Source organism: Lathyrus oleraceus, chromosome 5 (genome assembly GCF_024323335.1).
Source record: "Lathyrus oleraceus cultivar Zhongwan6 chromosome 5, CAAS_Psat_ZW6_1.0, whole genome shotgun sequence".
Classification (NCBI taxonomy): Eukaryota; Viridiplantae; Streptophyta; class Magnoliopsida; order Fabales; family Fabaceae; genus Lathyrus; species Lathyrus oleraceus.
The window spans coordinates 110,088,994-110,115,233 of NC_066583.1; the positions used below are offsets into that span (position 1 = coordinate 110,088,994).

Sequence of the window (26,240 nt, forward strand, 5' to 3'; positions counted from 1 at the left end):
TACATGATTCAATTCGCCTAAACTTTATTTAATTAAAAAAAATAGAATTACATATTAACTTTTTAATTATTTAATCATATTAGTCGTGATTATTTTTTTTAGCAAATGGGATTTTCCCTCAAAATACATGAAGTTAATTTATCTTAAATATTACTCCCTCCGTCCTATAATGAACATCTAATTGACCATTTCACATAGATTAAGAAAAAAATATACAAAAAAGAGAATGAGTAAATTACGTACCATTATCATGTATTGAGAACAATGAAAATAATATTAATTAGAAGGTAAAATTGAAAAATATATATTAAAAATTAAAATAATTTATTCGTTTTGGGACACCTTTTTATTTTAAATAAAACATTCATTATAGAACGAAAGGAATATGATAAATGTTCAAACAAAATATAGTCTCAAATTAGTCCATTAAAAAATAAAATTAGATTACTTATTTACATCTTTTAATTAGACTAACAAATTGTACCAATCTTTAAAAAATTAAATTCAAATCTAAAAAAAATATTATAAATCGACTCTAGATTTTCAATTTTATTTTGGATGTTAGATATTAAAAAACTTTCCTCAATTCAACCTATTCATATCCTTTAAAACAACATTTTCATATATTTTAATTTGATATATTCATAAAAAAGAAGGTTATATTGTGAACCGATTGAGATGAATCATTTTATTTTTATTAATGATTTTTTATTTTTTATTTTATTTACTATTCTATTAGTAAAACTAGTAATATTGAAAACAAAATAAAAATGTAGGTTTTTGAAATTGGATTCGGTGTTGTTAAATTGAGAGCAGAGCGGAAAAAAATGGCGGCAACATGAAAAATGAACTTTCATTGAAAAAAACTTCTGAATTTCAAACCAAAATTAAACACCCAAATACTCAATTTTTTTTGAGAAACACCAAATAGCGCCATGGGTTTTCATTTTGGCGAAAACATTTTCGAAACTTCTCTTTCCCATTCCTATATACATACAATGTCCCATTTCTCATTTCTTCATTCACATTTCACAAACCCTAATCTTGCTCCTCTTTCTTCATCTTCATTTCAATTTTCAATATTCCATTTCAATCGAAGATGCAGACTCGCGGTTCAAGAAAGAGGGCAAACGCTGAACCAATTGTTCTTAACCCTAAAAAGCAGAGGGTTGTTTTGGGGGATCTTCCCAATTTACAGAATGCCAGTGTTTCTGAAAATCAATCCAATGGAAAACTCCAAACTCGGAAGAATTCCAAGGTCAAGAAATCTGCAGCAGCAGATGTTTATTTGTTTGATAATTTCAGTTTGGATAAACCGGTTCAGAGAAAGAACAACGCCAAACATGAAATTCAACAGATTATTGAGCCTTATGCATCTGATATATCCAACTATCTTCGTGACATGGAGGTAATTTTTTTTTGTGGATTCTATTTGTTTTTTATTTATTGTTTACAATTTCTAGGTTATTAAATTTCTGTTTTTTTTTGTTTCTCAGATGCAGAAAAAGAGAAGACCTATGGTTGGATACATTGAGAATGTTCAGAGATTCATTACTACAAACATGAGGGGAATATTGGTGGATTGGTTAGTTGAAGTTGCGGAAGAGTACAAGCTTCTCCCTCAAACCCTTCATCTTGCTGTTTCTTACATTGATAGGTTCCTGTCTATCCATGTTGTCAACAGATCCAAACTTCAGTTGCTTGGAGTTTCTTGCATGCTTGTTGCCTCGTAAGATCCGTTCAATTTTAATTATTTTAAAGTTTTTGTTTATTTATGTTGTGATGTTAATTAGCTTACGCATTCAATTTCGTTTTGGATATGTAGGAAATATGAAGAAATTACTCCACCAAAGGCGGTTGATTTCTGTCACATTACTGATAACACCTATGAGTTGAAAGAGGTAAATACCCTATTCATATACTTCGTGTTAGATAATTTCATTTTTATTACATGTCTTTGTTTATAATGTAAATTACTGTTAATGTAGGTTATAAAAATGGAAGCTGAAATACTTAAGTCACTAAACTTTGAAATGGGCAATCCTCATGTTAACACATTTCTAAAGTAAGTTCATTTTTTTAATGTATGTTTGGATATCTAAAACCTTGTTGAAATTGAAGTAATTGGACTAATTGTTTTATTGTTCAATTTCTGTGTTTCAGTGAGTTTATTGGGTTTGCAACTGAGAATCAAAAGGTAAGTGAAAATGTTCATGAATTGTTTATTGATCATTTTAGAAACCTTTGTTATGTTTATTGATTTGTGGTTTGTATTTTCAAATTCAGACTTCAAAATTGCAAATGGAGTTTCTATGCAATTACCTTGCTGAGCTAAGCTTGTTGGACTATGAGTGTATACGATTCTTGCCGTCTACTGTTGCTGCATCTGTTATATTTCTTGCCAGATTTATTATTCGACCTGGTGTTCATCCTTGGGTAAATATTCATCATTATTTACTTTAATCTATTTGTTTCTGTGAATGAGTTAGGCAATAAATGTGTTTCAATGCAATTAATGCTGAGAATCTATTGCAGACTTCATCACTTAGTGAAAGCTTGGGTTATAAATCCGCTGAGTTGGAAGAATGTGTACTCATTTTACATGATTTATATTTGTCAAGAAAGGCGGGGTCATTGAAAGCTGTTAGGGAGAAATACAAGCAACACAGGGTAATTGTTTAACCTTATTGTTTTAGTTACTTTTATTGTGGCCTATTAAGTGACTTGAAAACCTTTTCTTGTTGTTTTTCTTATGCTTATTGTGGCCTATTGAGTGACTTGGAATCTTTGTCTGTAACAGTTCAAATATGTTGCAAACTTGCCTTCACCACCTGAGGTGCCAAAACAATATTTTGAAGAAGAATGATATTGGTGAATGTAGTTCATTGCAGACAAGAATACTTTTTGAGTTGGGCTAGAATGAGGGGAATTATACACATAAGGGGTGATAGTTTCATATCTTTAGGGGACATAAGTGGTGTTGGTAATCAACCTAAATAGCATTAGGCAAAACGTTTTTGGTGGCTAGATGCTTGCCATGGGATCTCTGTACATATGATATGATAACTTCATTAATGATACTTATTCCTGTTTTTTTTTTTAATGATACTCTGTTATTGGTTTATCTGCTGTTCTGTAATTGATATGTTTGTTTTTCAAGTATGATAGCTTCAAGTTTAAACAAATGGAGTACTTAATATGTTTTTAAATGGTGAATACAGAACATTAGACATTTTACTCTTGAATCTGTAAATAAATTGAACTGTTATTGATCCCTCGATTCCTTGTTGAGTGGCAAAAACAACTGGTCTTTATTAAGACACCTTAAGAGGTGGTAATGTTCACTTGATTCTTAAACAATGATTCGGTTATTTAATCATTGCCAAGTGAACACATTCATAAAAAAAATCCATACATTCATATTTCCTACTAGGTCACATGAGAACTTGTGACCCTCATCTTCATCATCTTCCTCCTTAAGACACTATTGACTTCTAAATTTCTTGGAAAATTGTATTGACATTTTGAGCCCTCATGTATAGTCCCATAAGAGAGTAACCCGATGACTATGTCTTAGATGTGCTTGCACGCAGAGACTACACTACTCGCATTGACACTCCTTTGCCTTCTCTACGAGGGTTTCCTCTTCAATTGGTAAAGGTGGTTGGCCTATTAGTATAAGAATCAAGTATCCATGCAATATTTTACAATATAACCTCATGTATCCATGCATAGTATCTCAACAATGGATGATTTAAACGCATCAACCCTCCATGAACAAAATATAGCCAAATTATTAACTAAGAACAAAATATAGCCCAAATATTAAGCAGACCTCATATTCATATGGGATGAACTAATATTAGGTGGAACAAACGCAAATTGATGTCTTGGAATATCTTGCACGTACCCGAGATGGTGTAGAATTGGCTTAGGAAGCTACCAATCCTTGCAAAATTTGCATTATACGACCAGGAAAGAAATAACATGTTATCAAGCACCACATTATTTTGTAGTGGAAGATCTAGGAGGTTTCTATATTACTATGAAGTAGGATGTACATTCGTCCGAATAAATACATTGACACAACTAAGTTTCTATGTACTCTAGGTCGAACTCTTGTCCATCAATAAATAAAAAATATATTGTCCGTTCGGGAACCAGAAATGAATGTAATTGGATAATTGATGATCTTAAATGGTGGTGTTGATATCCTTCACAACGGAACGGGATAGACCTACATGATTAACACTCTAACGTTCAAGTCAGTTCAAGATTCAAGATGAGTGTAGTAAAAAGTAGAGATAAGAGAATATACCTTACTCTTTTTGTGTGAACTGATTTTATACCATTGATCAAGTGGAGTGTATTTAAGATGAATTAAGCCTTAATTATTTGGATCTTTGGCCGACCCAGAACAGTTGCCCCCAAGACTTTGTCGGACACAAAAGGAGGAGGGGAAAGCCTCAAGTGATGTTGATGGGCCTCTAAAACATTGTCTAATGTGAAATGAAACTGAAACACTCAGAATCAGTTGAAAAAGTAGTGGGGAACAAACAAATTAAATGCAATCCCATAATTGAAGCGTCTCATAGCCTTATTCTGACACGTGCAGTGACGAGCAAAAATCTATTGTTGATATTGTGAATCATTTCTCTAGTTGATCTGAATCATTCAGCTGCCACTACTTATAAATAGAATCAATTGAGTGTTTGGAATTTTTTGCAACCCTTGGCATTCAAACTTACAATTACTTCATCAAATAACATCTTTGTTTCCTCTTCCTTGAGAATATTATTAGAAACAATCTTCATTGTTTTTTTCAAAGCCTTTGTCTTTCTTCCTCTTCTCCCGCTTCACCAATCTCACATAATCAGGTACCATCCTAAACTCAACCTCTTATCTTCAGCATTTCCTATTTTCTAGTCAGGATGAGTGGCAATATTGTTTACCTAGTGAGCGATTCTGAAGTCGAAACTTCATATGCCTCTATAATGAGGAAATCCCATGATTCTCATCTCCCACATCTTTATCATAATCACATGGAATCGGAAGTCATACCTTTATCTAACGATTATGACTCAGAAATGGTATATGGGAATTCCTTGGAGGAATGAACTTCTTCATCTGGTTTATTAGAAAAACTTTTTATCAAAGATTGACGGGAAGGTTAATCACAATGAGGTCCATATGCCCCTCCCATATTAACAGAGGAGGAGATACAAGCCAACCGACTAAGGAGAGAATGCACCAAGGATTATATTCAGCGTCGCCTGAAGACCGATAACTATGAGCCTATGGACACTTCCCTATTTGGATCTTCGATACTAGCCAAATACAACACAATATGATTGGGTGGACACAAAAATAGCAGACACTTCATTGGTTATGAGTATTGAGGCAGCTAGATGCGACTGAAATTATGGTCGACGGTCCCCTATGAAGCTAGCGGAAATATACCCGAACGTATCGCACGCTCGAACATACAACAGAGTTGCCATCGACCTTTATTTATTCCCGAAGGAAAGGGATATGCTGGGTAAGGAAGTCGGTTATGCAAGGGGAAGGTATTAACACCTCTAACATCCATGGTACTCCATAGGAATCATTTTGATTGTTCTCGCTCGAATAGTCATGAGAATTGGGGCCCTCATGCCTACTATAGCGGTAAATTCATGACCATTAAGCTATTGATAAGCTTAACGTCAATAAAACCAGAGTCGCCACCACGCTTTTATTGTTTCCAAAGGAAAAGGGAAAAGTACGAACAAAACCCAAAGATAAGAAGTTTTCAAATCAAAACTAATAAAATGGAAGAGATTATAGGTAATGGGGTTGGTTACACAGATGGAAGGTGTTAGCACCCAAAGTGTCCTAGGTACTCCTAGGGAGCCCTTTTTATGTGTGTATGTATTTTTGGTATAAAAGATATTTGATAAAAATAGAGTGTGGGGATGAGAAAAGAATTTATTGATTATATTTTTGTGTTTGACAAGACCTCCAGACTTGTGCCTACGTACCAACATAAAAATGAGGGATCAAAATCTCGTAGTTCGTGGTAACAATTTCAAAGTTGATGAATTGCTTTTAATCAAAAGTTTAAATGAAAATGAGCAGAAAGGGCCAAAAATTTGAATGAAGTTGTTAGTTCTTTTTGTCTTTTGAAATTTTAAGTCAATATGATTAAGTTTATTTACAAATTTAATTTAAGAAAAGGAGTTTGAAAATTCATTGGCATAAGGCCAAAATTTCTATTCAAAATAAGGTCTAAGTTTAAAATCACAAGCAAAGAAAGTTTTTGAAAAGAGGGAGAGATTTGAAATTTAAGAAGTGGGAGAAGATGAAGAGGCTACCATCAACATAAAATTAAAAGTTAAGAGTTGAAAAGATCTGACCAATGGGATGCAATCCAGCATACAAGAATGTCATATAGAAAACCCACATTACCTTTGGAATTTGAATAAAGCAGTAATCAACAAGCAATTAGCAATATCCAAACATCATGAAGATCAAGGCATCAAATAAAGATAGCCACATCCAAGCAAGCAAACTCCATAACTAGTAGCCTTCTTTGTCTTCTCATGTATCAGATGAAATATTCCTTGATTAACTCAGAACAAAGCATTAGACACAAGATCAAAATAACAATTAACACCAAGACAAAGTAACAAATGAAAACAGAGTTCACGACTTGCATCAGATGAAGACTCAGTTCACAATAACTTGGTCTCAAAAAGTTGGCATTGGCCAAGTCCTTTTTGCACAGGGAATGTTGCCTAATCCTAAGTCCAAAAGTTCAGATCAAGATCAACAGTCCACCAAATATTGTTTTAGGTTTTTTGTTGTTTATTAAGTGTCTTAAGGTCCTAAGACCACAAACAAAACCAAAATGCACAAACAATATATACAATCACAAGATATGACTCAAATGAGCAAAGTAAAAATGGCATAAACATAAACAAGTTAAATGAAATATAAATGACAATGAATGGTAAATGACTGAAATTTAAATTGCATAAAGTAAATGACTTGCAAGTAAAGAAAAATTAATAAGTGTTAGTCAAATGTTAGTCAAAGGTTAGTCAAGTGTTAGTGATGTTTTTTAATTGATTAAGTCATTCTTTGGAGAACACTCAACCATCCATTCCCAAGCATGGATCCTTAAACCAAGACATTTTCCATAAGAAGGAAAAAAGGTCAAGTTTCCACACAATACCATGAAGGATGGGAGACTTACAGTCTCATTTACTAGAATGCTATGCCTTTAGGGTCAAATTTAGCTCTATGTTAAGCAATCATAATTGGACTTATGTAGAAGTCACAACTATCTGAGGCCAGACAATAAAAATTTAGGTGTTAATGCATGTTAGAGATTTGGTATAATGAACCGAACTCCTAAAACATACCACACACTAAAAGAAAAGATCAAGAGGGATGAACCTATCTCAGTCATACTTGTATTGGTTCATCTGACACAATGTCATTGATGAACCAATTAGCCTTAAGACATTAGAGATTTCATTAGTCAAATGAATAAATGGGAAAGAATAGGGATGGAGATGAAGAGGGACGGGAAGGAGAGAAACACAAATTGGTCATGGGAGAAATTTTATCCAATTAAAATCATTCATTCATTTTGGGAGATGAAATGTACATTTCATCAATCCCCTAAATCCAATGATTTTAATCCAACAAAAGTCAAATCAATCTTGACCAAGGCCCAAACAAATAGTCAAACATCATAAGACCATAAAAATGACTCAAAATAATTTTTTTACACAATTAATCAATTAAAAATCAAATTAAAAATGCATTAAAATAGAATTTAATTTGGTCAAAACCTAAAATCTCTTCAAAACACCAAATAAATGGCCAAGAGATTTATCCTAGGTCAAACAAGGTCAAAGGACCTTAGACAAAAAATTTCATGATATTTGAAAAGTCATAAGTATTTTTTAAGAATTAAAAATATGCACAAAAACATTTAATTCATGAAAAATATCAAAATCAATCCAAAAAATAATTTTACTTCAGAATATGAAAGAGGAAAATATTTAAAGATTTTTGGTGAAAGTCCCATATTTTTTGGATTATAAATGAAATTTCTATGAATTAAATAAAATAAGTGGATTAAATGGAAATTCAGAAAATACAAAAAAACAAGGGTCATCAGATCTCCCTCATTAATTGAGGTGGCAGATCTGATGGCTAAGCGCGCACGTTCCTTGGTGAATCTTAGTCAATGCATCACACGCGTGGTAATCAAAACCAAAGACTAAGATTAAAACATTTCAAATAGATCGGATGGCCAGGATGCACGCCGGCACATCACTAGAGCTAGGGCTCCGGTCTTCTTCTCCGGTGACCTCCACCGGACTGGTCCAACTTCATTTCAAAGAAAAATGGAAAACAAGGACACTATTTCAAAGAGAAAATGCTCAGGATCACGAATTTGACCTCAATTTTCTCCAATTCCAAATATATAAAAATATACAGGGATTTGAATTTTGAGGATCATGAACCGAGTTACTTCGATTTGACCTCAAAGCAACTCAATCTTGTTGCCTACATTGGTAGGGCTTCAGCCAACCAAAAATCACAAAGAATAGTGAATAATTGAGAGAGAATCGAAGAGATAAAAATTCTGGAAAATCACCTTCGAATGAGCTTCAACCTTGCTTGATCTTGCTTCCAATTGTCCTTAGCTTGGCTTCAGAAGCTTGTAGGAGGTGGATTGGATCAAAGAAAAGCTTGGACTCTTGGAGTTTCAATCTCAAAACAAAATGAGATTTGAAGCTTGATTTTCAAATGAAAACCTTCAAGATTATCCTTTAACGGTGAGGGTTTGGATTACAGGTTAAAAGCTTGGGCATGAGGTTCTCAATTCTGAGCCAATAAGGTTGTATTTATAGGCACTGTGATTCATTTCCACACACTTCCAAAATTTGCCAAATTTAGAAATTTGCTTGCATGGGCGTGTGATATGCCCATCAAGTGATGTATTTAGGTCCAAAATAACCAATGTGCGGTGCTGAAATCATGTCATGTGGTCATGCAATGGAGATTGAAAATTGAATGAGAAATCCATCCAAATGAACCTTTGAAAAGAACCCATGCGTAAGTCTTTCATTTCTTAGCCAAATGAGATGATCTTGGATATTTTGGAAAGATGAGATCAAGGGAAACAACTTTAATGTTGAACACTTTTCCATTTGAAGCTTGGATCATGATGAATTTTGAGGTGGAAGTTTGGAAAATCAAACTAATTTAAAAAATTTCTAAGTACCAAATCAAATGTTTACTTCTTCCACCTTAAATAACTTTTGCTACGGGCTTCAAATGGAAAAAGTTCCTTCATAAAGTTTATATATCTTTCAATCCTATTCAATTTAGTCACAAAATTGACCCCATTTGGATTTGGCATGAAGGAGTTATGCATTTTAGAAGTTGAGGAAAATCACTTGTTCAATGGTAATGACCCAAAATGACCTACAATGTTTCCTCTTGGCACATGCATTTGCAAGTTGAATTTAAACTTCTTCCAAACATCAAAGTTGTATAGTAAATCGTGAGTTTGATCATGGAACCTTAATAGATTTCATATCATAAAAATTGATCAAGTTATGGGCTTTGGAAGTTTACATCCTAACTAGGGTTCAGACAAAATGACCTATAATCATTCACCATAAAACTTGACTTTCCAAGCAAAAATAGCTCTTGACTTAAACATTAAAGTTGTTTGGAATGACACAAGAAGTAACGTTTCTCTTGGAATCATTTTCATAAGACAAAAATTGTAGGAGACAGGGTCTAGGGAACCCCAGTTTTGACCAGTTGACTTTCTCTGGTCTACCACCATGAACCATCTTGCAAACTTAACATTCTCTTGATATTTGGGACTCATGGAGGATCATATATGTGTAAGATGATGTAATATGAAGTATACCTTGAAATATTTGATCAAATGGTGAAGAAATTTGCTGAGGAAGTCACACAAGATAGCCAGATGAATTAGGGCTTTTAAGATAAACAAGCTTCAAACTCGATGAATTCTTGATAAAAATGATATGTGAAGATCATGGGGGCCCATATATGATGTCTAGAATCATTTTGAACCATCTCTTGATTAGTCTCCTTGCATTGAGGGTCTTAAACCCTATATGTGAGCTTGATGAGGCATTGATGAACATATACACTACCTAAAAAAGCAACAAACTATACATTGACATATTTTTGATATTTTGGTTAGTAAATAATGAAAAAAAAAGTATGATACAATCAAATGTGCTTGATGACCTCTCCCAATGCAAACCCAATGAATGAGGGGTAAGGAGGATGCCAAGGTGTGATCCCACAACTAATGCATATGATGAGATAGTGTCATACCCCGATTTTGGTCCTGAATTTTTTTCATTTTTTCATTTTTATTTGGCACTTGGCCTAAAGTTCATTTGCATACATTCATGACCAAAGGAAACCATCCATTCCCAAATCCATATTTTTTATTTTTTTTGATAAATATTGGTCATTATCTAGTTTTTTTGATCATGGTGTTTTTTGATTATAAAATGGATTCTAACTATTTGACTTTTTAATTTTCAATTTGATTTTAATTTCAAATTAAGTCTAATTCCAAATTTCAATTTAATCTTAATTGTGTTTTCACTAATGATTCAAACTCTAATTGATTTTTAATTTCCAAATAAAATGTTAGAATTTGACATCAAAGTAGTTTTAACAAATTATAGATTAATTTGATTTTAATTGGTTTTTATTGGTTTTTTTGATTCTTAATTGACATTTAGATTAGTTTTGGATTATTCCTAAAAATCCATATCCATTTTATAACCAAACATGATCCATTTTCCATCCATAGTTCATTTCAAATCAAAATAGTACATACACTCATTTCATAACATTCAATAATATTTAACTTTCAAACATTTCCAAACTCATTTTCATACATACATTTTCATTTAACATTCAAGCATAACAATGCATCACATCCATATCCATTTTATAACCAAACACCCAATTTCATAAACCAAGGTCTCACCATTCTTATCACATTTTACAAACACACACCATTATCCATGACAAACATGAGCTACATCCAAGCCAATGGGAACAGTTGTAGAATTGGAAAATAAAAACAACTTCACACAGCTGCTAAGCAAAGCAACGACTTCCAAAGCGCCAGCTGCCATAAGCCACAAGCCACATACAAAGCGGCGCAAGCCGACGACAAATGAATAACTGCAACAAAACGAACAGTAAAAATGCTACTCAAATGCTTCCCAAACACAAGTGAATTCTGCATAAAATCAAAAACCAGAACCTGCATCACAACGTGCCGTGCATCTTAAAGCTACAACAATTTTGCCACAAGAACATGCCGTGGTCACAAAATCTGCAGCATAAAACGCGACCGACAAACACTAAGCAAGGCCCAATCATGTCAATGCTAACCAACATGAGATCTGCAGCAGCATGAGCAGACAACTTTGCAAATTTTGCAGGCAAAGCTTGGCCCTGATGACTTGCGAATACAGGACGCTGCAGCTTGGCTTGAGTATTTTGAATCCAAGGCTGTTGAACAACAAGAAGCTGCTCGAAATGGTACAAGAAAACCTGATGCATCAATAGCTAGCAAATGCCATCTAAGTGTGTCGGATCTTCTTGACTATATTAATCCTAATCACGACACCAAAGGGAGAGACGTAGCAGCAAAGAGAAGAAACCAGGTGAGAGCGATATCCTGCCAGAACAATGTCTCAGTAAGTTCTGATGAATCTTCAAAAGAAATTCAAATAGAGGCTTCAGATGAAGAGTTACATATACCTGAACTAGAAGGTAGTGCAGAATCCGAGGATGAGAGCAACTCCGCACTTGAACCAGAAACAGTCCAGCCAATTATACAAAATGCTATGGACATATTCACATCATCTGGAATAGCTCAGGCAGCTCAAGCACCTGATGTCCAAGAAGGTAGTGGTACAGAAGAAATGGATCCAGAAGAAGAACTCAGAGAAAAGAAGAAATTGTTACTAGGTGGAATGAAAGCCGGAACTTCTCGGCCTCCTTTAAATCCTCTTCAGAAGGTTGCTGATATATCATCTCAAGCTAAAGAAACTGCCAGGGTAGTCTCTTCTTCTATCAATCAGGATCAATTGACTCCAAAAGAAAGGCAAAAGATGAATATGTTTCTCGGACGTCTTCCTGAAATAACCTCTATCTTAGAGACTCACGGATATCTTCTCTCTAAGACAGAAGAAATAAATCACAAATCAGCTAATTTAGGGAATTTAGAATCTTTTCTAATTGGATACAGAATGGAGTCTACATGACCACCTGCTAAATCAATTCCAGTTGAAACCATGCAAACAGCAACATGGACTTGGCCTTACCTGCATCACATGAGAAGAATCAAACTGGTTGTGCACAATACAAATTGATACAACAAAACCATCTTGATGCAGCACGAACCAAGGCTAGACCTTCTGCAGCATCACCAGCAACCATGTCCAATAACAACCTGCTACGAGTAATTAGGAAAACCATCACCTAAACCATCAAACCAACATGAGCTTCGAGCAGCAGGTCCATGCAATCGAGCTAACCCATATCCTGCACTAGTTCAACATAACACAAACCAATTAAGGCAGCAAAATCCAATTGAGCAGTTGGAAGCAAAGCACATTCACATACCATGATCAGAGTTGTGCCAATTAATCACGGTCTGAGGCATTGCCTATAGAACCATGTGAACTTGCAGCAATAATCAAGAGCTCACCATCACATGTTGCAGCCAAACCAATAGGCTAGGAAATACCAATTCAACCAAAGCCATGTGAAAACCAAAGCTCCTCACGTTTTCACCAAATTTCACTGCAGTAACACAAAGCAATCAGCAAGGCAGTGAATTTTTTTAACAAAAATCCCAAAATGGAATGAAGACAAAATTCAAAGAGAAAACATAGGTTCAGATTACCTTTTCCAAGTCCAAGCATCAAAGAAGGCAATCCGATTCTGAGCACCTAAAAGCACTTCCAGGAAGTTTCTTTTTTGAATCTCTAGATACCAATCCGAAACCCTAAAGCTGTGGAGATAAAAAGGAGAGAGGAAAAACTTCAAAACGAAACCCTAAGGACGAAAAATTGGAGGCGGACAAAAACTCCACCAAGAACCCTAATCCCCAAATCAAAAAGAAACCGGTATTTGAAGAGGCGAAGGGAGAAGATTCAATCATTACCTGAGCCGTCGTCGTCGCCGAAGGTGAGCTTTTACTTGAGTCTCTTTGAAAACCATAAATTTGTGCATTTCTTGGAAAGAGGATGAGCGATTGTGAGAGAGAACTTGAGAGGTGATGAATGATTGAGGGTGAGAGAGAGGGTTGAGGTTGAGGACGCGATTGAGTGAGCGAAGGTTGAGGATGAATGATTGAGGGTGAGAGAAACGTGAGGTTGAGAGCGAGAGAGAGATTCGTTGAGAGCAAGATTGAGAGAGCGTTTGAGAGAAACAGAAGATGTTGTGAGAGGGAATGACGATGTCTGTTATTGTTGCTCCTTTTTTTTGTTTTTCTTTTATTTATTTTAAGTAAAAACAAACATTTAAGCTATTAAAAAACCATAAAAATTAATTAATATGTTTAGTATTCCCCTGTTTTTTTTATATAGTGTATATTAGTGTTTGTTAATGCTGTTTAGTGTTCCCAATCCACAATCTTTTTGGAAACCCAACAGCCAGGCGGCTAGGGTATCTTTTCTTGGTTTCTCCCATTTGGTAGTCCAACAAACTATTTTGTTTTAGTTTTTATTTTATTTTTTTAATTTTAATTTTAATCTGTGCTGGTTTATATATCCAAGTTGTTATTGTAAATAATAACTAATCATAAATGGTTTAGTGGAGAGAGGGTAGTTTCATGGTCTTGAGTGGAGCGGGTTCGATACTCGGGGATAGCATATTTTTGTGTTTATATTTGTTATGTTTATTATTTTATTTAATTTCTTTTTCTATGTAGTACCTTGCTATTTATTTTGATTTTAGGTTATTAATCCCCATTTCCATACCCTTGTAAGTCGATTGCTTTTTAAGCATCGCCATCAACCTCACATAGCTTACTCTTGGGCTTTCTTACAATGAGCCAGTTCTCTTGCACTTACACTCATACTTTGCATTATTTGTTGTTTGGGCCCGATTTAATTATTTCATGATTTTGAATCCCCATTTGACAAAATGTACCCCACTCCCCCGATGTGTAATAATTTTGTACTGTTTTATTTCTTTATTTGTTTGACTGATTAGTTAGATACTAACACAAGAATAAAATCAACCATTTCCAAAAAAATACAAAAATAATGACTCGATCCAACGTCGAGTATTTTCTCAATAAACAAATCAATTCATTTCTCCCTCCTATTCTATTCCATTTCTTTCAAACTTTCATCAAACGCTTTATTCAACGTCAAGCCATTTTTTTCTAATAAAAACTCAAAAAATATTAATTTATAGTTAAGACCTTTTCAATAAGATGGAAGTGGAACGTGGTGTATACCGCGCACTCCTGAGACTAGGATTCGAGATGTATATCTCGCCAATCCTAGCTCTCTCCATCATCCAAATTTATCCATTTTGTTTTCTCTCAAACACTCATTCAAATTTCTCTTGAACGTTCATCAATACTTGATCTAGTGTCAAGTCATTTTCACAACAAAACTCAAAATACCTAATTCTTATTTAACACTTTTTCAATAAAGGTGGAAATGGAACATGGTGTATACCGTGCACTCCTGAGATTAAGATTCGAGACGTATGCCTCGCCTATCTTGGCTCTCGCCATTGTCTAAAATTGTCAATGCGGTTTCTTCAAACCCTTTCTCAATCAAATTCAAAACACTTAATTCTTATTAAACATTTTTTACAAATAAGATGGAAATGGAACGTGGTGTATACCACGCACTCCTGAGACTAGAATTCGAGATGTATATCTCGCTCATCCAAGTTCTCGCCATCACTCAAAATACATCCGACCGATCAAACTCTTTTCTCGCCGCCGTGCGATTAATCAAAAACCTTTTTTCATAAACGAAAGGTATCTTGTCTTAAGTGATACAAAACAATGTTTCGGCCACGATTATTGAGTCGAGATAAGTGACGCTTTTCCGAATGTAGATTTATAAATCCGTTCGATGTGTGGTGTGCGTCCACTCCTCATCTGTTTTGGGTAAAACAATATTTTCGTCGATTAATACAATATAGCTTTCGCTAAAATCGACCAACAAACAAACATTTTTTTACCCAGAACTACGTAAGCCTTGATTTCTCTTTTGAGATATGTAGGAGCAGGATTCGTAAATCTTGTCAGGCCCACTAATAAAAAATTTAGGTTTAGTCCTTCGTCAAAAATCCAAAAACATTATCTTCTCATCTTTTCTTTCTTTCCCACCTAATAATTCGAAAAGCCTAATATTTCAACTAACACTCACGCACACAACTAACCTAATGGTTCCCGTTGAGTACAACGGACGTGAGGGGTGCTAATACCTTCCCCTTGCGTAATCGACTCCCGAACCCTGATTTGGTTGCGACGACCAATAATCATTGGCATTTTGTCTTGGGTTTTATCGATATTTCCCCTTTCCTTTTTAGGAATAAATAAAATTCGGTGGCGACTCTGTTCGGTCCATCATTGCGAGCGTGCGATCGCGCTTCGCTTTGTAGTCGTATCCCCATTTTTTCGAGGTGCGACAGATAGCATGAGGGATCTTAGGGTCAAAATTGGGGTCTTACAACTGCCCCTATTTAAGGACATTCTAACTGAGGATGTGAAGGTTAAAATCTTCGTATCAACTCAGTAGAACGGACTTAAATAACAACATATATAAACAAATTTTGGTCCTTAGGAGACCTCATGATGCATATGATATGAAATTTTAAAATAATCTTCGTGGGGAAAATATTGCCACAAAGGAAAAGAATCCGGAGAGACCGAAGATCCACAAGAGTATAATGCATTCCATAAGGAAAACTAACTGGGGAGACAGAGACTCTGGGGGATAAAAGCTATGCGTAGGCCAGGCTACGACTTGAAAATTGTTGGATACGCGAGGGAAATTTCCATGAAATAAATCAATGGAAGGACTCGGTTGGGGATAAGGGAAAAATCTGCAGGGGAAATAGGTAGATCCGAACAAAGCTGAAATACTTGAATCAAACTCGACTGGGGAAGAATGATCTTCAACACAGGAGTACCAAAAATATATTATCTATTACCGGTTAATGGGTAGGGAGATAATACATTCTGACAGAGGGACATCCGTTACCGGTTAGGGTAAACATATCAAGGATGACTCGCTGCGGAGAAAGAGATGTATTCGTTACCGGTTACTAGGTAAGAATAGCCTGCTGGGGAAAAGATTAAATATGATTTACAACTACCTGTTACTGAGCAGAAGACCAAAGAGAGAATATCTGTTACTGGTTAAAATGAACACATCAAGGATAGACTCAAAGGAAGAATATCCGTCATCGGCTAGGATGAACATATCAAGGATATACTGCCGTGGAGAAAAATAGGAATTATATCTATCAGTTATTGGATAGAATACCAAAGAGAATATCCGTCATCGGTTAGTATGAACATATCAAGGATAGACTCAGAAGGATAAAGCGGAATTTACAATTACCCGTTACTGGGCAGAAGACCGCAAAGAGGAGAAAACCCGTCATCGGTTAAGATGAACATATTAAGGATTAACTCTCTGGGGAATAAAAGTAGGGATTACAACTACCTTTTTACTGGGTAGACAACCAACAAAGGAAGAATATCCATCACCAGTTAGGATGAACATATCAAGGATAGACTGCCTAGGGAAACGTGAAAATGAATCATGTGGGGAAAACAAAGGAAGTAGATTACATTTTACCGGATATTGGGCAAAAGTAATGTACTAAAAAATTGAGAAGAATGTTACCAGTTACTGGGCAGTAGACTCTCGAGGGACCAGAAAATATCCATCTAGGTAGTAACTAGAAATAAACGGTTAAACAAAGACTTAACTTAGTGAGGATATAACTCAAGGGGAGTGGTTCCGTCCAGATAATTAACTTGGGAGGAAACTGAAATAGTAATCATCCACGAGGAAATAACTCAGTGGGGAATGAGAAAGGTTAAACTCTTTCTGCCTAAAGGGGGCTGACACTCTACTATTGAAGGAGGACAAACACACCAAACCTGTATGGGGAAATAATATCACCGTAACAGGGAATCAAAGATAAGGAATCAAATGCAATAAAAAATGCATAATGAAATATCTGATGCTGTGTTTTATGCATGAATATGATTATAATTATGCTGATAAAACAATCACAAAGGATACAAATATCACATATTTGAGTTATCGCTGCAACACTCGGCTAATCTCAACGAGATGGAAACACCAACTGGAGAAAAAATCCTGAGGATGAACATAAATCATCTGGCTCTGCATAACTCAACCTTGGCTAGGGAGAGAGAGAGAGAAAAGATCTGCTGAGGATACAAACTGTCAACTCAGTGGGGAATTTTAGGTCAGCACCATATCAAATAGGAGACAACCTCGCAAGGGACCAAATCAAACACTATTCAAGACCAAATACTGCCGAGAATGAGAGATCTTTGATATCTGAAGATGAATGATCAGTCACCATTTATGCTAGGTATTTCACTATTTAACCGTAAATAAGTCAGGTAAACTGCGTAAACTGAAGCATTTTTAGTTAGATATAAGCTCAATTCTATAATATGAAGTGTGTTGTTACTTATGAATTTCTTGAGGATATTTTACACTTTTGGGTATGTTAGCAGGTCAAAAACTAGCCTGGAAGCTCAGGGAATCAAACGTCAGATGCGAAATTAAGCCCGAGCAAGAAAACGGAAGAAAAAACCAAATTCTTGGAGAACCTGCTGTCCATACGCATATGGCCTTACATGATACGCGTATGGACCTTCCCAGTACGCGTAGCATACGTATATGACCAGAGGGATGGAAAATCTAGCAAAAAGACAAGCTTCTGGTGATACGCGTACCAGACTGGGCAATACGCGTACCAGACTGGGCAATACGCGTATTAGAGGCTGTCTTACGTGCAATACGCGTTTGAGACTGGGCAATACGCGTATGAGACTGGGCAATACGCGTATGGAGCCCAAATTCAGGAAAAGCCCAACTGCATAGATATTTAGAGGGGAGAACACGATTTTCCAGGGGTTGGACAATTTTTAGAGAAAAAGAGACGCGTTTGAGACCTGAAGACTCTACGATTATCAGAGGATTCATATGTTCAAGAGTTTTCCGACGATTGAAGATTGATTCCTCACGAAATTCTGTAATGACAACAATGTTAATCTTTGTTTTTATTTCGATTATGAGTACCTAAACCCCCCATTGCTAGGGGGGTGACCCTGAAACTTCCTGTAACAGATATAATTTATGAAGGCTTAGACAATAATTATGTCCAATTAATTCCGGTCCTCAAGGGTATCTATTCCTAATTCCTTAGTGAAAAGACCTTTGATTATGTAACCTAATTACTATGTCCATAAATAATTAAGTTCATACTCAAGCATTCGATTATCAAGAATTACCGGTCAGATAGAAAATCCCTAGTCCTAGGTTATTTTTACTATCCAAAATTCTTATACATATCAATGAATAATTGCTGTCCAGCTTAAACTATTCATAGTAATCATCATTCGTTGGTCCGATGAATAAGGCATAAAGAATGGTAATAAGAACAAATCAATGGAAAAGAAGAAATAGTCAATGCACTCATAAATATAAAATCTGTCACATTCAGAATCAGGGTCACCCCCTAGAAATGGGGGGTTTAGCTACTCATAATCGAAATAAAAACAAAGATTAACATTGTTGTCATTGCAAAATTTCGTGAGGAATCAATCTTCAATCGTCGGAAAACTCTTGAACATATGAATCCTCTGATAATCGTAGAGTCTTCAGGTCTCAAACGCGTCTCTTTTTCTCTAAAAATTGTCCAACCCCTGGAAAATCGTGTTCTCCCCTCTAAATATCTATGCAGTTGGGCTTTTCCTGAATTTGGGCTCCATATGCGTATTGCCCAGTCTCATACGCGTATTGCCCAGTCTCAAACGCGTACTGCACGTAAGACAGCCTCTGATACGCGTATTGCCCAGTCTGGTACGCGTATTGCCCAGTCTGGTACGCGTATCACCAGAAGCTTGTCTTTTTGCTAGATTTTCCATCCCTCTGGTCATATACGTATGCTACGCGTACTGGGAAGGTCCATACGCGTATCATGTAAGGCCATACGCGTATGGACAACAGGTTCTCCAAGAATTTGGTTTTTTCTTTCGTATTCTTGCTCGAACTTAATTTCGCATCTGACGTTTGATTCCCTGAGCTTCCAGGCTAGTTTTTGACCTGCTAACATACCCAAAAGTGTAAAATATCCTCAAGAAATTCATAAGTAACAACACACTTCATATTATAGAATTGAGCTTATATCTAACTAAAAATGCTTCAGTTTACGTAGTTTACCTGACTTATTTACGGTTAAATAGTGAAATACCTAGCATAAATGGTGACTGATCACAACCCCAAACTTAGCTTGTTGCTTGTCCTCAAGTAACATTTTATTACCATAAGATCATGTCACCCCAAACTTACTATAAAACAGTTCTTGCCACAATACTGCTGAAATCTTTCGCACTGGACCTCTTGATGTTTTTTCAGGTTTTCTGATTTTTCCACATAGCCAACGAGCTAGAAACTCTTTCCCTCAGAGATATGACTTTACCTGTCAGCTTATATCACACTCTCACCAAGTCTCTCTGGGTTAAAATGTTATCACTCTCAAATCACAATATGCAATATCAAATCAGAAGTTTGAATAAATTCACTCATCCTATCAACATGTACAATCACACACACTTTTTGAGGTCTTTTGGGTTGTATCGGGACTTTGGTTTAGGTAGGGTATGAAATTGGAACAAAGGTTTTTTTTTTTGGTTCAGAGTATATGAAATCATTCTCTCACTACGTTTCTTTCCTATTATTCCTGTAGGGTTTTGTAATCCTCTTTTCCTTTTTTCTATAGTGAATGTAGCATTTTTCAAAAGATGTTCTTTTATTGTTTTTCGCTTTTCTCTTTCTTTCTTTTCATGTTGTTGTTGTTTTTCTCTTTTTTTTTTTGTTTTTTTTTTGTTTTTTTATATACTACATTCACTTGCTATTCACTTACTGCAAAGCTACCCCAAACTTAAAGGTTGCTATTCCAACAGCAACCCCAAACTTAGATAGAAACGTAGAGATGAAATCAATCCTCACATACTCTGAACAGGGTAGGATAGTGACAAGGTCATGGGTTGAGAAAAAAAACGGGTATATCAGAAATAAATGATTAACAGGCTCAACAGGGTGAAACAATGGATAATAATAATAATGGGATGGCTAGAAAGGCTCTAGGCGATAAACAAAAACATGCCTCAGTGTGTGTAGTCGTACAGCTAATAATAACAAAAGAACATACGCAAACCAAGATTGATAAAGACATACCTGATATCTCTCATATGATGATAAGTGTTTGGCTTTTTCGGATCTCACCAGGACGGGTTAAGCTGACTTGTTCTATCATACCTCTGAGTTTAAAGCTCATGCTCGTGGTTCTGATGTTAATCTTAACCAGTGTGTCCAATCATAAACAACAGTATCTACAGTCAGGGGACTGAAAGAGAGGACGCCCAAGTATTTGGTGTAAGTGATCAAGAAAACCAATAGCCAGACATAGTCACATATCTAACGAAATAAACAGGAAACTGGAGGTAAACAAAATCAAATTCATTAGATTAAGACAACCCATAATAGGTGATTACATCAAAGCAAAAGAAAATAAAAACTGAATAAACCTAAAAAAAACAAAAAAAAAATACACAGAGAAAACCAAAAGTACAAAAAACATAATCAATCACCCAGTCCACCGTCCTGCATATGAGTGTCAAAATCAATCTCATCTGTTGGATCCAACAGAGTGTGCCCCCGTGCGAAGGCAGAGATAGGCGTCAACGTCTCTGTGTGGCCCGAAGGAGTATGCTGCCGCTGAGGTGGTGTCTGGTGCGGTGGCTGCTGCGGAATCTCTCCCCCTATCTGAACGGGCTGGTTCCACCAAGGAAAGGTGAACTGTCCGTAGTGAGGTGCTGGAGGCGGTCCGGAGAATCTATCTCTAAAGCGTTGTGCCTCTTCCCAAAGATCTGTCTGATGAGTAAGAACTCTCCCTGACAGTCCATACTGAAAACAGAAGTCCTGCATCACACAAAACTGCGACATCTGCATCCGGTACTCCCGAGAGTTCTCATCAATCGGAGGAGGCTGAGGGGGTTGTGTATCCAGCATGGCAAGCACTTCTTTTTCTTTTTTATCATCATTCTCTTCATCTTCTCTGACCGACAGACTAAGAACTCTTTCCAATGGTAATTCAGGAAACTTTCTTTGCATTGTGCTAGTTACCATTTGATCAATTACTTCCACATAGTGGTTTGTACACATATCCTCTTTATGTTTCATAGTATCTCGGACATCAATTCTGAGATCTTCATCATATACCTTTAGGGTCAAGGTACCTCCCTCAATGTCTATCATGCATCTACCTGTTTCTAAGAAAGGTCTGCCCAGAATCAGAGGTATCTCTTCATCTTCTGGCATTTCCAAAATTACAAAATCAACAGGAAAAACAAATTTATCAACTTTGACCAGAACATCCTCAACTACCCCAAAAGGTCTCTTCACTGAGTGGTCAGCAAATTGAAGTGTCATTCTGGTATCTTGAACATTTCCAATTCCTAGCTTCCTGTAAATAGACAAAGGCATAAGGCTAACACTAGCCCCCAAATCAATCAGCACCCTTTTGAATGACCTATCTCCAATGGTACACGAGATGGTCACAGAACCTCTATCTGGCTTCTTCACTGGAATCTTCATACCCTGCAAAATAGCACTACAAGTTTCAGTTAGTATAACTGGATCAGTGTCAGTGGTGCGCTTCTTGGAGATGATGTCTTTCATGAATTTCGCATAGATAGGCATCTGCTCGAGTGCCTCAGAGAATGGAATATTGATTTCTAATTTCTTGAACAACTCCATGAATTTCTGAAAATTTTTCTCATCTTGCTTCTTCTTTTTGTTTCTTTGTGGGAATGGAAGCTTAATGATGGGTTTTGGTTCAGGGAGCTTTTCTCGTACCACCGGCGGTATTACAATTTCTTCCTCAGGTGGTGTCTTATTTTCTAAGATTTCCAGGTCCACTTCAAGCAATTGATCTTCTTCTTCATCCTTCTTCTTAAGATCTTCAACCGATTTTCCGCTTCTTGTTGTTACCGCACTCACATTATTGTGCTCCCTCGGATTTGTCACTGTTGCACTAGGTAATGCGCCTGGTGTTTGGGAATTTGTTATCTGTTGTGCTATCTGACCCAATTGAATCTCCAGATTTTTAATGGATGCATTTGTGCTCTTCTGATTATTCCTGGTTTCTTCCTGAAATTGCATACTCTGAGTTGCCATCTTCTCTATAGCAATCTCCCAATCCGCTTTCTTTGGTACTTGTTGCTGATAATGTTGTTGTTGCGGCTGATATTGTGGTTGGTAAGGTGGTTGTTGTTGTGGAGGTCCTTGCTTCTGAACATTACCTTGCTGATCTTTCCAAGAGAAATTAGGATGATTTTTCCACCCCGGATTATATGTATTTGAGTAGGGATTATTCTGCCTCAGGTAATTTATAGCTTGCACTTGTTCTGCGGTTGCAACACAATGCCTGGCAAAGTGTGGTCCACTACAAATCTCACAAATCATGGTCGGAACCGGTTGAACTTGAGCAACAGTCTGGGTACCTAAATTCATAGCTTTCAATCTTCTTTCAACCTCAGCTGCAATCTGGTCTTCCATTTTCACTACCTGATTTGCTAATTTCAAGTCAATTTTTCCCTCCGGCTGATTTACAGTACGGTCATATAATTCCAAATGCTCATTCGCTGCAATAGCTTCGATGATTTTTTTGATACCGGTTGCTGTTGAAAAATTAGACGAGCCACCAGCAACTGTATCAATGAGTTGCTTAGTTCTCATCTTCAGCCCGTTTACAAAATTCTGCATTTGTTCAGTTTCATCCAGATTATGTGTAGGACATGCAACTAAACATCTCTTGAATCTTTTGTATGCATCTCCAAGTGTCTCTCCGTCTTTCTGTTTAAAATTCACAATGTCATACCTCTTACGGATATACACAGAAGCAGGAAAATACTCGTTCAAGAATGCTGTTTCCATTTGTTGCCATGTAGTAATGCTTCCTGCGGGTAGGGAGTAGAACCATTCCTCAGCGTCCTCAGATAACGTGAATGGGAACATGACCAATCTCTTTGCCTCTTCAGAATGCCCATCAATTTTCAATGATGTAGTCATAGTCAGAAACCTCTGCAGATGCTTGTTTGCATCCTCATTGATCTTTCCTGCAAAAGGTTTGCTTTCTAACTGACGGATAATTGAGGGGTGTAACTGGAAGTGAGCAACATTATCAGGTTGGTTAACAATGGTCAACCGCACTGCTAGGTTATTCTGTCTGCCATAGTCACCTAAAAGTCTTTCCGCTAGAGGTGGGTCTGCAGCCATGTTAACAGTGTCTGGATGTGAATCTGTGTCTGACTCAGATTTTTCGGAGTGAACAGAGGTTGGTGTGCTAGGTGTGGCCGGTTCTTCGGTGTCAGAGTTTGCCAGTTTCTTTCTTCTAGCTTCTCTGAGCTTTGCGCGCAATGTTCTCTCTGGTTCTGCGTCAAAATGAAAATCAGCTGAGGCCTTACCTCGCATACACAGATTAGACAGAAATTAGTTATAATAACAATAAAAAATAAAAAAATAAAATTAACAGTAAATAAAATTTTGGATGCAGAGCAACAAAATTCTAATTGAAAATAAATTCATAAACTCTATTATCTTTGGCAGTCCCCGACAACGGCGCCAAAAACTTGATGGGAAAATAGCAAGTGTACTATTTTTCTCACTGTAGTAATAAAAGGGAAATTCCCCGTTTGTCGATCTCAAGGATTGCTTGACGATACAGAGTTTATAGATTGTTTGAATTAGACAAAAGCCTTTGGTTTTTTGTGTTGTGAGTAATTATATTACCAATTGCAAATCAATAAAATAAGTAAAAAGGTTGAACGAGAGACAAATGAGAGAAGATTGCTAGGGTTCGGTGAATGAAACTTCTTGTAACAGATATAATTTATGAAGGCTTAGACAATAATTCTGTCCAATTAATTCCGGTCCTCAAGGGTATCTATTCCTAATTCCTTAGTGAAAAGACCTTTGATTATGTAACCTAATTACTATGTCCATAAATAATTAAGTTCATACTCAAGCATTCGATTATCAAGAATTACCGGTCAGATAGAAAATCCCTAGTCCTAGGTTATTTTTACTATCCAAAATTCTTATACATATCAATGAATAATTGCTGTCCAGCTTAAACTATTCATAGTAATCATCATTCGTTGGTCCGACGAATAAGACATAAAGAACGGTAATAAGAACAAATCAATGGAAAAGAAGAAATAGTCAATGCACTCATAAATATAAAATCTGTCACATTCAGAATCAGGGTCACCCCCCTAGCAATGGGGGGTTTAGCTACTCATAATCGAAATAAAAACAAAGATTAACATTGTTGTCATTACAGAATTTCGTGAGGAATCAATCTTCAATCGTCGGAAAACTCTTGAACATATGAATCCTCTGATAATCGTAGAGTCTCCAGGTCTCAAACGCGTCTCTTTTTCTCTAAAAATTGTCCAACCCCTGGAAAATCGTGTTCTCCCCTCTAAATATCTATGCAGTTGGGCTTTTCCTGAATTTGGGCTCCATACGCGTATTGCCCAGTCTCATACGCGTATTGCCCAGTCTCAAACGCGTACTGCACGTAAGACAGCCTCTGGTACGCGTATTGCCCAGTCTGGTACGCGTATTGCCTAGTCTGGTACGCGTATTGCCCAGTCTGGTACGCGTATCACCAGAAGCTTGTCTTTTTGCTAGATTTTCCATCCCTCTGGTCATATACGTATGCTACACGTACTGGGAAGGTCCATACGCGTATCATGTAAGGCCATACGCGTATGGACAGCAGGTTCTCCAAGAATTTGGTTTTTTCTTCCGTTTTCTTGCTCGGGCTTAATTTCGCATCTGACGTTTGATTCCCTGAGCTTCCAGGCTAGTTTTTGACCTGCTAACATACCCAAAAGTGTAAAATATCCTCAAGAAATTCATAAGTAACAACACACTTCATATTATAGAATTGAGCTTATATCTAACTAAAAATGCTTCAGTTTACGTAGTTTACCTGACTTATTTACGGTTAAATAGTGAAATACCTAGCATAAATGGTGACTGATCACAACCCCAAACTTAGCTTGTTGCTTGTCCTCAAGTAACATTTTATTACCATAAGATCATGTCACCCCAAACTTACTATAAAACAGTTCTTGCCACAATACTGCTGAAATCTTTCGCACTGGACCTCTTGATGTTTTTTCAGGTTTTCTGATTTTTCCACATAGCCAACGAGCTAGAAACTCTTTCCCTCAGAGATATGACTTTACCTGTCAGCTTATATCACACTCTCACCAAGTCTCTCTGGGTTAAAATGTTATCACTCTCAAATCACAATATGCAATATCAAATCAGAAGTTTGAATAAATTCTCTCATCCTATCAACATGTACAATCACACACACTTTTTGAGGTCTTTTGGGTTGTAACAGAACTTTGGTTTAGGTAGGGTATGAAATTGGAACAAAGGTTTTTTTTTTTTGGTTCAGAGTATATGAAATCATTCTCTCACTACGTTTCTTTCCTATTATTCCTGTAGGGTTTTGTAATCCTCTTTTCCTATTATTCCAAAAGTCCTTGAAAACATTTCATACATTGCATAGCGTAACATAACATCGCATAACAGGTATTCTAAAAAAATCAATGTTCTCACGGTCTTCATTGCAAACAGAAAAATGGACCTCGAACAAACTGTCAAAGATCTCCAGACTCAGAATGCTCAATTCCAGGAGTTGATCTTGAGCTTATCCAAAGGGCAGGAGGAACTGAAGGCTCTTTTGCTCGAAAAGAAGAAAGACAAGAAAGCTGTGAGTTACATTAACACGGGAAGAAGGCTTAAAAGACAGGCCGCGGG

At 36.4% G+C, this 26,240-nt stretch overlaps 1 protein-coding gene across 2 annotated transcripts; it reads left to right on the top strand.

The window, feature by feature from the left end:
• The first annotated feature begins 927 nt into the window (after positions 1-927).
• On the top strand, positions 928-3,100 carry LOC127088066 (putative cyclin-A3-1). 2 transcript variants are annotated; one of them, XM_051028978.1, is made up of 8 exons: positions 928-1,408; positions 1,497-1,729; positions 1,826-1,901; positions 1,989-2,065; positions 2,164-2,197; positions 2,287-2,436; positions 2,536-2,712; positions 2,767-2,890. In XM_051028978.1, the coding sequence occupies exons 1-7, from the start codon at positions 1,100-1,102 to the stop codon at positions 2,680-2,682; spliced, it is 1,026 nt and encodes a 341-aa protein (XP_050884935.1). In that variant the 5' UTR covers positions 928-1,099; the 3' UTR covers positions 2,683-2,712; positions 2,767-2,890. The 2 variants fall into 2 exon arrangements, with proteins under 2 accessions (XP_050884935.1, XP_050884934.1); XM_051028977.1 differs by having other exon boundaries at positions 934-1,408; positions 2,536-2,670; positions 2,801-3,100.
• Positions 3,101-26,240: the final 23,140 nt, after the last annotated feature.